We start from the raw sequence: 16219 nt of genomic DNA on the forward strand, positions 1-16219 counted from the left end.
TGAGGATGGGCTCATTGTAATGGTTGCAATGGTATCTTTGGAAAGGAGTTAAACGTGGTTTCATCATTTGATACTGTTCCATTAATTCCATCCCAGCCATTTAAATGAGCCCATCCTGCTGTAGCTCCTCCCACCAGCCTCCTATGGTGTGTACATAGTTTGTGTACACAGACCTAATAAAATTACCACTTCCCCAGATTGTTCTTGAAGACTGTTTCTATTGTGCTCCTTTATAACATGTATACAGATGAATGTCAAGGATCTCAGGGATGACATTTTGATACATGGATGACATGTTTTCTGTCAATCTGAAACCACAATGGGGGGGTTTACTGTAATTTATGCTGTGGCATTAACATACGTTGGCAGACGGTTTCAACCACAAAGACCAGGGTGGTTTTTCTTGCAAAGAAGGGAGCCTTTAAAAAAAACTTTTAAAAAATGAAGGCAGACATTGAATATCCCTTTGAGCATGGTGAGGTTAATAATTACATTTTGGATGGTGTATCAATATGTCCAGTCAGTACAAAGATACAGGCGTCCTTCCTAACTCGGTTGCCAGAGAGAAAGGAAAATGCTCAGGGATTTCCCCATGAGGCCAATGGTGACTTTTTAAAACAGTTAAGAATGTAATGGCAGCACGTGACTTAACCCCGCAGTCCCATTAGGGTGATTTCTCCCTTTCTCAGCTGTCTATCAACAGTCTCCTTGATTCCAAGGCCCGAATGCATATTTAGACTCTGACCCATCCCAGGTCAGTGGCTGTTGTTGTCGGCAGATGAAGACGCAAGTTTGGCTGCTGACCAAGTTACCAGGAAGATTGTGTGTGCATCCATAAAGTGAGTTATGGTTTTACATTTGTGGGTTTTATGCTGTTAGCAATTCTGACTTGTTACTTTCTTACATTTTAACTGCACATACTGTACTGTTTAACATGAAGCTAATGTTTGTGTATATTTCAGATATGACATATTTACAGTTGAAGTCGGACGTTTACATACACCTTAGCCAAATACATTTAAACTCAGCTTTTCACAATTCCTGACATTTAATCCTAGTAAAAATTCCCTTTCTTAGGTCAGTTAGAATCACCACTTTATTTTAAGAATGTGAAATGTCAGATTAATAGTAGCGAGTGATTTATTTCAGCTTTTATTTCTTTCATCACATTCCCAGTGGGTCAGAAGTTTACATGCACTCAATTCGTATTTGGTAGCATTGCCTTTAAATTGTTTAACTTGGGTAAAAGTTTTGGGTAGCCTTACACAAGCTTCCCACAATAAGTTGGGTGAATTTTGGCCCATTCCTCCTGACAGAGCTGGTGTAACGGAGTCAGCTTTGTAGGCCTCCTTGCTCACACACGCTTTTCTATAGGATTGAGGTCAGGGCTATGTGATGGCCACTCCAATACCTTGACTTTGTTGTCCTTAAGCCATTTTGCCACAACTTAGGAAGTATGTTTGGGGTATTTGTCCATTTGGAAGACTCATTTGCGACCAAGATTTAACTTCCTGACTGACATTTTGAGATGTTGCTGCAATATATCCACGTAATTTTCCATCCTCATGATGTCATCTAGGTTGTGAAGCGCACCAGTCCCTCCTGCAGCAAAGCACCCCCACAACATGATGCTGCCACACCCGTGCTTCACGGTTGGGATGGTGTTCTCCGGCTTGCAAGCTTCCCCTTTTTCCTCAAACATAACGATGGTCATTATGGCCAAACAGTTCTATTTTTGTTTCATCAGACCGGAGGACATTTCTCCAAAAAGCACCATCTTTGTCCCCATGAGCAATTGCAAACCGTAGTCTGGCTTTTTTTATGGCGGTTTTGGAGCAGTGGTTTCTTCCTTGCTGAGCGGCCTTTCAGGTTATGTCGATATAGGACTCGTTTTACTGTGGATATAGATACTTTTGTACCTGTTTCCTCCAGCATCTTCACAAGGTCCTTTGCTGTTGTTCTGGGATTGATTTGCACATTTTGCACCAAAGTACGTTAATCTCTAAGAGACAGAACACATCTCCTTCCTGAGCGGTAAACGGCTGCGGAGTCCCATGGTGTTTATACTTTCGTACTATTGTTTGTACAGATGAACGTGGTACCTTCAGACGTTTGGAAATTGCTCCCAAAGATGAACCAGACTTGTGGAGGTCTACAATTTTTTTCTGAGGTCTTGGCTGATTTCTTTTGATTTTCCCATGATGTCAAGCAAAGAGGCACTGAGTTTGAAGGTAGGCCTTGAAATACATACACAGGTACATCTCCAATTGACTTAAATTATGTCAATTAGCCTATCAGAAGCTCCTAAAGCCATGACATCATTTTCTGGAGTTTTCCAAGCTGTTTAAAGGCAGTCAACTTAGTGTATGTAAACTTCTGACCCACTAGAATTGTGATAGTGAATTATAAGTGAAATATTCTGTAAACAATTGTTGGAAAAATGACTTGTGTCATGTACAAAGTAGATGTCCTAACCGACTTGCCAAAACTATAGTTTAACAAGAAATTTGTGGAGTGGTTGAAAAATGTGTTTTTAATGACTCCAACCTAAGTGTATGTAAACTTCCGACTTCAACTTTATATTGTCTGTGCCAGCATTGCCTTAATTGCATGAGTATTTATTCATAATGTTAGTTTAGAGATGGTTATTGTGTAGCCTGTAGTTTCTGAACATACTATCACTGTGCATTCATAGTTTGCACTGGTGCCATGGCTTGTTTCTATACTGAACAACAATATAAACACAACAATCAACAATTTTTTATTTTTTTACTGAGTTCATATGAGGATATCGGTCAATTGAAATATAATCATTAGGTCCTAACCTATGGACTTCACCTGACTGGGAATACAGATATCTATCTGTTGGTCACAGATACCTTATAAAAAAGAAAATGGGCATCAGAATGGGCCTCAGGATCACCTCACGGTATTTCTGTACATTCAAATTGCCATCAATAAAATGCAATTGTGTTTGTTGTCCGTAGCTTATGCCTGCCTTCCCATACCATAACCCCACCGCCACCATCAGGCGCTGTGTTCACAACGTTGACATCAGCAAACCCCCTCGCCCACACGATACCATACACGTGTTATGTGGTTGTGAGGCCAGTTGGACATACTGCCATATTCTCTAAAACATTAAATTCTCTGGCAACAGTTCTGGTGGGCATTCCTACAGTCAGCATGCCAACTGCTCCCTCAACTTGAGATAACTGTGGCATTGTGTTTTTTTTTTTTTTGTCCTGGTGCCACAGGGTTGTAAATTACAATATGCATGCGGGAGCTCCAAGAATCGTCTGAAACTGTTATTAGGTAACATGTAAAGTGTTGGTCCCGTGTTTTATGAGCTGAAATAATAGAACATTTCTCAACTTTTGTGCACAAATTTATTAACATCCATGTTAGTGAGCATTTCTCCTTTGCCAAAATGATCCATCCACAGGACTGGTGTAGCATATCAATGAGCTAATACAACAGAATGAACATTACACAGGTGCACCTTGTGCTGGGGACAAAAGGCCACTTTAAAATGTGCAGTTTTGTCACAACACAATGCTGCAGATGTCTCAAGTTTTGAGGGAGCTTGCAATTGGCATGCTGGACTGCAAGAATGTCCACCAGAGCTGTTGCCAGAGAATTTAATGTTTACTTCTCTACCATAAGCCGCCTCCAACGTAATTTTAGAGAATTTGTCAGTACATCCAACCGGCCTCACAGCAGCAGACCACGTGTATGGCGTCGTGTGGGCGAGCAGGTTTGCTGATGTCAACATTGTGAACAAAGTGCCCCACAGTGGGGTTATGGTATGGGCAGGCATAAGCTACGGACAACAAACACAATTGCATTTTAAACATGACAATTTGAATGCACAGAGATCAGTGATGAGATCCTGAGGCCCATTGTCGTGCCATTTATCCACTGCCACCACCTCATGTTTCAGCATGATAATGCACTGCCCCATGTTGCAAGGATCTGTACACACTTCCTGAAAGCTGAAAATATCCCAGTTCTTCCATCGCCTGCATATTCACCACGTCACCCATTGAGCAGGTTTGGGATGCTCTGGATCGACCCGTACGACAGCCTGTTCCAGTTCCCACCAATATCCAGCAACTTTGCACAGCCATTGAGGAGTGGCAAAGCATTCCACAATCAAAAGCTGATCAACTCTATGCGAAGAAGTGTCACGCTGCATGAGGCAAATGGTGGTCACACAAGATACTGACTGGTGTTCTGATTCACGCCTGTGACCAAAAGATGCGTATTTGTATACCCAGTCATGTGAAGTCCATAGATTAGAGCCTAACGCATGTATTTAAATTGACTGATTTCATTATATGAACTGTCAGTATAATTTGACCGAATTTTGAAAAGAATAATGGGCAAATGTTGTGCAATCCAGGTGCGGAAAGCTCTTAGACTTCTCTAGAAAGACTCACAGCTGTAATCACTGTCTAAGATGCTTGTACAACGTATTGACTCGGGTGTGAATACTTATGTAAATGAGATATTTCTGTATTTTATTTCAAATAAAATAGCAAACATTTCTCAAAACATGTTTTCACTTTGTCATTATGGGGTATTGTGTGTAGATGGGTGAGAGAAAAAATATATTTTCAATACATTTTTAATTTGGACTGTAACAAAATGTGGAATAAGTCAAGGGGTATGAATACTTTTCGAAGGCACTGTAAAATGTATGTATGCTTTATTCACATGATAGTACTAATCAGTGACACCGCTTTGCTAAATATCAAGTACTTTGATCTTTGAGACTTTATCCCCCATGTAATGCATGTCTGCAAAATAATGCACACAGTTTCCAGTGTACCTAATATTCCAGATAGTTGAATGAATAGAAGTGAGCAATCAACAGTCAATACGTTTCAAAGGTCAATAAAGAGTTAAGGTGTAATGAGCATGTTTCTTGAGTTCTTCTGCTCAGATCGTGTGATCTGCAGGTGTCAGCCAACAGCTTTTTATTTGAGAACGTCAAGTGCATGATGCGACACTGCTTGGTTCCACAGCTGACAGTCTAGGTTGATCAAACGGAGAAAAACCTGACTTCTTCCTGTTTTCTCTAATTGAGAAATTCTGAGGTTCACAGCTTCCTTTCACACTTGGCTTAGAATAGTCCCAAGAGTCTTTTTCAACGATTACTCCGTTATTCTGGTAAGTCCTCTCTTACACAATACATGGGATAATATGTGACTTAAGCAATCTTACCATGTTTGTCTAATAAAATATATCATTTACTGTTCTTAATGTAAGGAAAACTGCTGGGTTAAATATGTTCAACATGCACTTTAATCTTTATTTGTAAACATGACATTCAACTAGATCTTACTGTAGATTACATTGTGTGTATTGTAATAAAATCTGTTAATTTCTAAACATGTCATACCTGAAATTAACACAGTTGTTTGCAACTCGTTTTAGTTCTACTTTTTGACGGTATTGTCTGAAATGTAATTGTCTACATTATACAATTTTAATTACCATTCATTTCACAAAAGTACGTTTTTCTATCATAACAGTCTGTCACCCTAGGAAAAAGTACTCAATTGTCATTCTTGAGTAAAAGTATTTGGTTTTAAATATACTTAAGTATGAAAAGTAAAAGTATGAATAATTTTTTATTCCTTATATTAAACCAACCAGATGGCACAATATTCTTGTTTCTTATTTTTATTTATGGATAGACGGGCACACCAACACACAGCAGACATAATGTACAAATAAAGCATTTGTCTTTAGTCCACCAGATCAGAGGAAGTAGGGATGACCAGGGATGTTCTCTTGATAAGTGTGAATAGGACCATTTCCCTGTGCTGCTAAGCATTCAAAATGTGACGTACTTCTGGGTGTCAGGGAAAATATATTGAGTAAAAAGTACATTATTTTCTTTAGGAATGTAGTGAAGTAAAAGTAGTCAAGAAAATAAATAGTAAAGTAAAGTACAGATACTCAAAAAAATGTTTTTTAAAAAGTATGTTTACTTAAGTACTTTACACCACTGAAAACAGTTACTTGTGTGCAATAGGTCCATGCTACGTGAGACTGCTTGTATTTGTTGTTTTAGGTTTATTACACGTTCTGAACTAACATAACCTGGGAATAAATCCCCTGAAATCTCAGGATCTTGCTAAAATGTATGCATACACTCTGCAGCTAGGAAAGGGGAACCTCACCGCAGAGAATAAGCAATGTCCCACAAAACATATTCTACAACATATCCTATGCAAAAGCCTTGGACTAGGCTGCCTGGCCCAGATTGATCCTTCACAGCCAACATGAAAACCTAAATGGTTGTAGTTAAGCCACCATCACTAATAGGTCAGAAGAGAAAAGGAAAATAAATCCAGTGGATGTACCTTTAGAAGAACTCAGAGGGATGTGTAGAAAACAGTAAGGTATGTGGATGTACTGTATGTCTTCACTTCTATCAGGTGTTGGGGGATGTTATATAAGAATGAAAGGGGAAATGCAGTATGTTTGAGTCATCTAACATGGATGAAGGTATACATCAAATTATTTTACATGCATACATCTGATATAATTTCTAGATATCCAATTAGCTTCATAAGAACTCACAATGCTCCTTGTACATACATTAATTTCTTCAATATCCACTTAGATGATCATGTGCTTCAGTTGACATTTGATTAGGGAAGTCAGGCGAGATGGAAAATCAAACCATTGTTGTCTTGCTGTGCCACTCCTGTCGTCTTTATGCTTTGGGAACAGCCACCATGCAGAAGTGAATAATCGGAACAACAACCAGAAGCAGAACAACAATTTAATGTCTTTGTCAATCGCATTGAGACATTTTTATATTCAAAACACAGATTTTTTTAAATGACAAATGTACAATGAACTGCCAATTGATAATGCCAGCATCGCCCCTAAAAGTCACAATACTGACATGAATTACTGTGTGTCATTGAAAGCCAACCCCAGTTGTGCACTTTAGATACTTAACCACACTCGTGCATTTAAAGAAGAATTTAGGTCACTCAAGCAAGATTGGGGTTATGTGACTTGGTTCTCTGCAAATTTCCTTTCTCTTAATCGCACCACATTGCCAACCCTATTCGACTCCAGATTACTTCAGTCACACTTTTGTAAGGATGTTAATTAACTACAATCAGAATTTTGCTTTGTAGTTAAAATAATATACGTATACAGTAGTTGATAGTGATAGGATACATTTCAATAAAACAGAAATGCTTTTTTTTTGGGGGTGCCATGAGTACATACTGTATGTTGAAATAAATTCCAAGTGTGTTATTAAATGAATGACCTGTTCCTCTCTGAGTGCTCTCTCTATTTATCCATAGGAGAAAATGAACTATACGGATAATGCAGAGGAAACAGTTAACAATTCAGTGGCGAATGACTATGATTGGGTGGAGCCATGTAATATGGAAGAAAACAACAGTGTGGAGAGAGTGGTGCGACTCTACATCCACTCTGTCATCTGTATCCTGGGTTTACTGGGCAACATCCTGGTGATCGTCACCTACGCCTTCTACAAGAAGGCCAAGTCCATGACGGACGTCTACCTTCTGAACGTGGCCATAGCAGACATGCTGTTTGTGGTGGCTTTACCCCTGATCATCTACAATGAGCAGAGTGCCTGGGCCATGGGGATGGTGGCCTGTAAGGTTCTCCGTGGGGCCTACAGCGTCAACCTGTACAGTGGCATGCTGTTGTTAGCTTGTATTAGCACCGACCGCTACATTGCTATCGTCCAGGCCCGTCGCTCCTTCCGGCTCCGCTCCCTGATCTACAGCCGCATCATCTGCGCTGCAGTCTGGAGCCTGGCCCTGCTCCTCTCTGTCCCCACCTTTGTCTACTACGAGCGTTATGTGCCTGCACACAGCAGCATTGGAAATTATTATGACAACTATGATAACAACAATGCTACAACACTGTTTGATCTGGAGAACACCATATTCTTAGAGGAGGAGGAGGAGGACTATGTAGTCTGCAACTTCAGGTTCCCAGACAACGCCACGGCCCGTCAGATGAAGATCCTGGTCCCGAGCACCCAGATGGCGGTGGGCTTCTTCCTGCCCCTGTTGGTCATGGGCTTCTGCTACGCCAACATCATTGTCACGCTGCTGCGTGCCAAGAACTTCCAGAGGCACAAGGCGGTGCGCGTGGTGCTGGCTGTGGTGGTCGTGTTTATCATCTGTCATCTGCCCTACAACGCCGCACTGCTCTACGACACGGTCAACAAGTTCCAGACCCAGACCTGCAGTCAGGTGGATACAACCGAAGTGGCCAAGACAGTGACAGAAACGGTGGCCTACCTGCACTGCTGCCTCAACCCGGTCCTATACGCCTTCATCGGGGTGAAGTTCAGGAACCACTTCAGGAAGATTGTGGAGGATGTGTGGTGCATTGGGAAGAGGGTCATGAATCCCCGACGCTTCTCGAGGGTCACGTCAGAGATGTATGTCTCCACTGTCCGCAGGTCTATGGATGGATCCTCTACAGACAACGCATCTTCTTTCACCATGTGAGGACGAGACCCTGTGGTGGAGACTGCTACTGCTGTGAACCCTAGCGCCGTCTGATACATTTATCAATCTACCTATGCCATCTTTATTGAATGTTTCCATAAGCCTTACATGGAATAATCAATGTAAAATTACAAAAGTGTTTATTTAAATGATAACTACTTTAATGACAATTGTTTCTACTTGGTGTTTATTGTTTATGAATATGATATATCGGTTGTTGCTTTTATGCAGTTCTGTCTTTGGTTAATGCACAATTGTGGTTTATGTCTGTGTTTGAACGTATTTTGAAAGACAAAATAAAACAATACTTTTTTTATGGCCTATATTAATTTCCTAATGTATTTATTAACGGAAGAACAATACTGTGTAATCTGGGTTTCAGCCATGGCAAACTGTTCACAATTAGTAGAAGTACCAGCATTGTTATTGTTACCCAGTAGATGGCGCCATTTACACTCTTTACACTATGTCTCTACACAGTCTGGAATGAAGCATTGTAAAATCAGTGCAGAGACAGCTTCCCTAGAATTAAGTGAGTTCTACAAAGATAAGGCAGTATTGTTGTTTAAGAAAGCCAAATATTAGGTCATATTTGATTTGAGTGAAATTCTGTTATTGTCTTAGGTAATTGGTTCTTAGGACAGACAGCCTCATATGCACTATTTAATTAGTGCATGTTCTTGTCAACGTAATGTTACAATTGTTGCCGGTTTACAACCTTTGGGGCTTGATTGCTGTCATTTGTGCTCACTTGCTAATTAAAGATCCTAATGTAATTGTCTGTCTCTATGTAATACCTGGTGTACAGTTGTGAGAAGCTTCTGCGGGGGTCTGTTGTGTTCATGACTCTGCCCTCAACCTATCTTTATCAACAATTCATCTTTAATCATGACTAAGCATATATGACACCCCTGATTAAATTATTCAAATCATAATTTGTAATTAACCAACATTTCTTATGTAATTTTAAATGTTTAAAACGAAACAATCGTCCTATTTTCAACACAGGATGCTGCTGAGGGGAGGATGGCTCATAATAATGGATGGAATGGAGTAAATGGAATGGTATCAAACACTTGGAAACCATGTATTTGATGTATTTGATACCATTCCACTGATTCCACTCCAGTCATTACCACTAGTCCGTTCTCCCCAGTTAAGCCACTATCCTCCTGTGATTTTTTAGTTATGTAAGTTATACTACTCCTACAATAACATCTGCCTAATATGTGTATGTGATCAATACAATTTGATTTGATTTGATATAGTTTAAGTACGAAGGAGATATTGTGAAATGTAACCTTGGTTTGACCAAGTGGATAAAACAAACTGTATTTGGCAAACATTTTGCGTCTCCTGTGCAAGTCACACCATCACGCAAGCCACATGGCTGTGAGAACAACTGTTGGCCAAGTCCTCCTCTATTCCCATGGCAATAAATAGTGTCAGTTCAGCTTCCAAGGCCAACTCATGAAGTGAATTGCTCGATGCTGGACTTGGACTGAAATAGTTAGCGGTACTCATTTTGGGTGTTGGGGTGTTGTGCCGAAAAGCTCTCCCTGACAGAATTCGTCGCATGAATGCGCACACACTCAATTCTTCACGCCTGCGACTTGCTTGCTAGTTGAGATAGCAATAAAATAGCCTTGCCGCAATCCTACCCCATCTTCTAATTTCCATAATTTTGTGGCTAGAGTCAAATACTTTCTGTGGCACACTACTGGTCAACATGAGATACCAAAATGATTATGAAGTGTGCCAGGTCTTGCAGTCCCAAGATAGAATGGGGGGAGAATTTCGGCAGGCAATCAAATAGCCTTGCCAACCCCCCCTTCTAATTTCCTTAATTTTGTGGCTAGAGTCAAATACTTTCCATAGAACAAACTTCATATCAGGATAGGCAACCAAAATGAATAATTAATGTACAGTGGGGCAAAAAAGTATTTAGTCAGCCACCAATTGTGCACGTTCCCCCACTTAAAAGGATGAGAGAGGCCCGTAATTTTCATCATAGGTACACTTCAACTATGACAGACAAAATGAGAAAAAAAAATCCAGAAAATCACATTGTAGGATTTTTAATTATTTTATTTGCAAATGATGGTGGAAAATAAGTATTTGGTCACCTACAAACAAGCAAGATTTCTGGCTCTCACAGACCTGTAGCTTCTTCTTTAAGAGGCTGCTCTGTCCTCCACTCGTTACCTGTATTAATGGCACCTGTTTGAACTTGTTATCGGTATAAAAGACACCTGTCCACAACCTCAAACAGTCACACTCCAAACTCCACTATGGCCAAGACCAAAGAGCTGTCAAAGGACACCAGAAACAAAATTGTAGACCTGCACCAGGCTGGGAAGACTGAATCTACAATAGGTAAGCAGCTTGGTTTGAAAAAATCAACTGTGGGAGCAATTATTAGGAAATGGAAGACATACAAGACCACTGATAATCTCCCTCGATCTGGGGCTCCACGTAAGATCTCACCCCGTGAGGTCAAAATGATCACAAGAACGGTGAGCAAAAATCCCAGAACCACATGGAGGGACCTAGTGAATGACCTGCAGAGAGCTGGGACCAAAGTAACAAAGCCTACCATCAGTAACACACTATGCCGCCAGGGACTCAAATCCTGCAGTGCAAGACGTGTCCCCCTGCTTAAGCCAGTACATGTCCAGGCCTGTCTGAACTTTGCTAGAGAGCATTTGGATGATCCAGAAGAAGATTGGGAGAATGTCATATGGTCAGATCAAACCAAAATATAACTTTTTGGTTAAAACTGAACTTGTCGTGTTTGGAGGACAAAGAATGCTGAGTTGCATCCAAAGAACACCCTACCTACTGTGAAGCATGGGGGTGGAAACAACATGCTTTGGGGCTGTTTTTCTGCAAAGGGACCAGGACGACTGATCCGTGTAAAGGAAAGAATGAATGGGGCCACGTATCATGAGATTTTGAGTGAAAACCTTCTTCCATCAGCAAGGGCATTGAAGATGAAACGTGGCTGGGTCTTTCAGCATGACAATGATCCCAAACACACTGCCCGGGCAACGAAGGAGTGGCTTCGTAAGAAGCATTTCAAGGTCCTGGAGTGGCCTAGCCAGTCTCCAGATCTCAACCCCATAGAAAATCTTTGGAGGGAGTTGAAAGTCTGTGTTGCCCAGCAACAGCCTCAAAACATCACTGCTCTAGAGGAGATCTGCATGGAGGAATGGGCCAAAATACCAGCAACAGTGTGTGAAAACCTTGTGAAGACTTACAGAAAACGTTTGACCTCTGACATTGCCAAGAAACGGTATTTAACAAAGTATTGAGATAAACTTTTGTTATTGACCAAATACTTATTTTCCACCATAATTTGCAAATAAAATCATTAAAAATCCTACAATGTGATTTTCTGGATTTTTTTCTCTCATTTTGTCTGTCATAGTTGAAGTGTACCTATGATGAAAATTACAGGCCTCTCTCATCTTTTTAAGTGGGAGAACTTGCACAATTGGTGGCTGACTAAATACTTTTTTGCCCCACTGTATGTGTGTTATATTATACATAGAAGGAGTAAAATGTAAGCAATAACAATTTCAGAACAACTACTAGTCGAATAAGACATGGGAGAGGTGCCAAATATGGCAAACAGATTTATTTATAGACTAATACTGTTTCACAATTCCAGTGGGTCAGAAGTTTACATACACTAAGTTGACTGTGCCTTTAAACAGCTTGGAAAAATCCAGAAAATTATGTCATGGCTTTAGAAGCTTCTGAGCTTCATTTGAGTCAATTGGAGGTGTACCTGTGGATGTATTTCAAGGCCTACCTTAAAACTCACTGCCTCTGCTTGACATCATGGGAAAATCAAAAGAAATCAGCCAAGACCTCAGAAAAAACATTGTAGACCTCCACAAGTCTGGTTCATCCTTGGGAGCAATTTCCAAACGCCTGAAGGTACCACATTCATCTGTACAAACAATAGTATGCAGGTATAAACACCATGGGACCACACAGCCGTCATACAGCTCAGGAAGGAGACGCGTTCTGTCTCCTAGAGATGAATGTACTTTGGTGCGAAAAGTTCAGATCAATCCCAGAACAGCAAAGGACCTTGTGAAGATGCTGGAGGAAACAGATACCAAAGTATCTATATCCACAGTAAAACAAGTCCTATATCGATATAACCTGAAAGGCAGGTCAGCAAGGAAGAAGCCACTGCTCCAAAACCGCCATAAAATAGCCAGACTACGGTTTGCAACTGCACATGGGGACAACAATGGTATTTTTTGGAGAAATGTCCTCCGGTCTGATGAAACAAAAATAGAACTGTTTGGCCATAATGAGGGACTGGTGCACTTCACAAAATAGATGGCATCATGAGGTAGGGAAATTATGTGGGTATATATTGAAGCAACATCTCAAGACATCAGTCAGGAAGTTAAAGCTTGGTCGCAAATGTGTCCTCGAAATGGACAATGACCAAAAGCATACTTCCAATGTTGAGGCAAAATGGCTTAAGGACAACAAAGTCAACGTATTGGAGTGGCCATCACAAAGCCCTGACGTCAAGTTACACCAGCTCTGTCAGAAGGCATGGGTCAAAATTCATCCAACTTATTGTGGGAAGCTTGTGGAAGGCTACCCGAAACATTTGACCAAAGTTAAACAATTTAAAGGCAATGCTACCAAATACTAATTGAGTGCATGTAAACTTCTGACCCACTGGGAATGTAATGAAATAAATCATTCTCTTGTAATGGGATTCTTCCGTCGAAGGAGAGGCGGACCAATACACAGCGTGGTTGAAGTTCATGGTTTTTTAATAAGGAAAACTATACATGAACAAACGACAAAACAATAAATGTGAAAACCCGAAACCAGTCCCGTGTGGTACAAACACTGACACAGGAGACAGGAACAATCACCCAAACACTCAAAGAATATGGCTGCCTAAATATGGTTCCCAATCAGAGACAACGATAAACACCTGCCTCTGATTGAGAACCACTCCAGGCAGCCATAGACTATTCTAAACAACCCCACTAACCACAATCCCATGACCTACAAAAACCCCAAGACAAAACACACCACATAAATAACCCATGTCACACCCTGGCCTGACCAAAATAATAAAGAAAACACAAAATACTAAGACCAGGGCGTGACAGAACCCCCCCCCCCCAATGTGCGGACTCCCGGCCGCACACCTAAACCCATAGGGGAGGGTCCGGGTGGGCGTCTGTCCACGGTGGCGGCTCCGGCGCGGGACGTGGACCCCACTTCAACAAAGTCTTAGTCCGCATGCATCGCGTCCTTAAATTGGCAACCCTCGCCACCAACCTTGGCCTAGTAAACCTAACCAAGGGCCCCACTGGACTGAGGGGCAGCTCCGGACTGAGGGACCGCTCGGGACTGAGGTAGCTCGGGACTGAGGGATAGCTCGGGACAGCTCGGGACTGAGGGATAGCTCGGGACTGAAGGGAAGCTCAGGACTGAAGAGAAGCTCAGGACTGAGAGGAAGCTCAGGCAGGTTGATGGCTCTGGCAGATCCTGGCTGGCTGGTGGTTCTGGCTGCTCCATGCTGACTGGCGGCTCTGGCTGCTCCTTGCAGACTGGCGGCTCCTTGCAGACTGACGGCTCCTTGCAGACTGACGGCTCCTTGCAGACTGACGGCTCCTTGCAGACTGACATCTCTGGCAGCGTTGGACAGGCGGGAGACTCCGGCAGCGCTGGACAGGCGGGAGGCTCCGGGAGCGCTGGACAGGCGGGAGGCTCCGGCAGCGCTGGACAGGCGGGAGGCTCCGGGAGCGCTGGACAGGCGGGAGGCTCCGGCAGTGCTGAAGAGGAGGGAGGCTCCGGCAGCGCTGGACAGGAGGGAGGCTCCGGCAGCGCTGGACAGGAAGAAGGCTCTGGTAGCGCTGGACAGGCGAAGCGCACTGTAGGCCTGGTGCATGGTGCTGGCACTGGTGGTACTGGGCCGAGGACACGCACAGGAAGCCTGGTGCGGGGAGCTGCCACCGGAGGGCTGGTGCGTGGAGGTGGTACTGGATAGACGGACCGTGCAGGCGCACTGGAGCTCTTGAGCACCGAGCCTGCCCAACCTTACCTGGTTGAATGCTCCCGGTCGCCCTGCCAGTGCGGCGAGGAGGAATAGCCCGCACTGGGCTATGCAGGCGAACCGGGGACACGGTGCGCAAAGCTGGTGCCATGTAAGCCGGCCCAAGGAGACGCACTGGAGACCAGATGTGTAGAGCCGGCTTCATGACACTTGGCTCGATGCTTACTCTAGCCCGGCCGATACGAGGAGCTGGTATGTACCGCACCGGGCTATGCACCTGCACTGGAGACACCACTGGAGACACCGTGCGCTCCACAGCATAACACGGTGCCTGCCCGGTCTCTCTAGCTCTCCGGTAAGCACAAGAAGTTGGCTCAGGTCTCCTACCCGGCTTCGCCATACTTCCTGTGTGCCCCCCCAATAAATTTTTGGGGCTGCCTCTCGGGCTTCCTTGCCAGCCGTGTTCCTCTCCGGCTGCCTCTGCTCTCCTAGCTGCCTCCACCTGTTCCCATGGAAGGCGATCTTTTCCCGCCAGGATCTCCTCCCATGTGTAGCAACCCTTGCCGTCCAATACATCGTCCCATGTCCATTCCTCTTTGCGCCGCTGTTGCTGTTGCTGTTGACCGTTACCACGCCGCTTGGTCCTGTTGTGGTGGGTGATTCTGTAACGGGATTCTTCCGTCGAAGGAGAGGCGGACCAATACGCAGCGTGGTTGAAGTTCATGGTTTTTTAATAAGGAAAACTATACATGAACAAACTACAAAACAATAAATGTGACAACCCGAAACACTCAAAGAATATGGCTGCCTAAATATGGTTCCCAATCAGAGACAATGATAAACACCTCCCTCTGATTGAGAACCACTCCAGGCAGCCATAAACTATTCTAAACAACCCCACTAACCACAATCCCATGACCTACAAAAACCCCAAGACAAAACACACCACATAAATAACCCATGTCACATCCTGGCCTGACCAAAATAATAAAGAAAACACAAAATACTAAGACCAGGGCGTGACATCTCTATACTATTATTATGACATTTCACATTCTTAAAATAAAGTAGTAATCCTAACTGACCTAAAACAGGGAATATTTACTAGGATTAAATGCCAGGAATTGTGAAAAACTGAGTTTAAATGTATTTGGCTAAGGTGTATGTAAACTTCCAACGTAAACTTCCGAAGCTGTACCTAGGAATGAAGGGATAGATAAACAGTAGCAGCAGCATATGTGCAATATTGTGAAAAAAGGGTCAATGCAGATAGTCTGGGTAGCTATTTGGTTAACTATTTAACTATTTAGCAGTAATATGGCTTGGTGGTAGAAGCTGTTCTGGGTTTTGTTGGTTCCAGACTTGGTCGAACGGTAGCGCTTGCCATGCAGTAGCAGAGAGAAAAGTCTATGACTTTGGCGGCTGAAATCTTTGACAATTTGACAAAGAAACAGTATGTTTGTGTGCAGGAACCCTACATCCGTAAATGAGTCAGTACGTTAACACACCAAACATCAATATAATTGATCATGTACTATACACCACTACAGTAGTGAATGTGGTTGGTTTGGAGTTGAAAGGCTGTCATACAGCAGATAAATAAAGTATGATTGAAAACCATTGAAGCTGTCAAACC

The 16219-nt window shown here is 42.7% G+C and overlaps 1 protein-coding gene across 1 annotated transcript; it reads left to right on the forward strand.

Moving 5' to 3' along the window:
- The first annotated feature begins 4983 nt into the window (after window positions 1–4983).
- Window positions 4984–9369, forward strand: LOC112217884 (C-C chemokine receptor type 6). The gene is made up of 2 exons (XM_024378486.2): window positions 4984–5175; window positions 7344–9369. The coding sequence occupies exon 2, from the start codon at window positions 7350–7352 to the stop codon at window positions 8532–8534; it is 1185 nt and encodes a 394-aa protein (XP_024234254.1). The 5' UTR covers window positions 4984–5175; window positions 7344–7349; the 3' UTR covers window positions 8535–9369.
- Window positions 9370–16219: the final 6850 nt, after the last annotated feature.

The sequence above is a fragment of the Oncorhynchus tshawytscha genome, linkage group LG18 (genome assembly GCF_018296145.1).
Source record: "Oncorhynchus tshawytscha isolate Ot180627B linkage group LG18, Otsh_v2.0, whole genome shotgun sequence".
Taxonomy (NCBI): Eukaryota; Metazoa; Chordata; class Actinopteri; order Salmoniformes; family Salmonidae; genus Oncorhynchus; species Oncorhynchus tshawytscha.

What these genes read in the sequence shown, in the direction of transcription:
- LOC112217884 (XM_024378486.2), top strand. Translation starts at nt 7,350, where the DNA reads ATGAACTATACGGATAATGCAGAGGAAACAGTTAACAATTCAGTGGCG.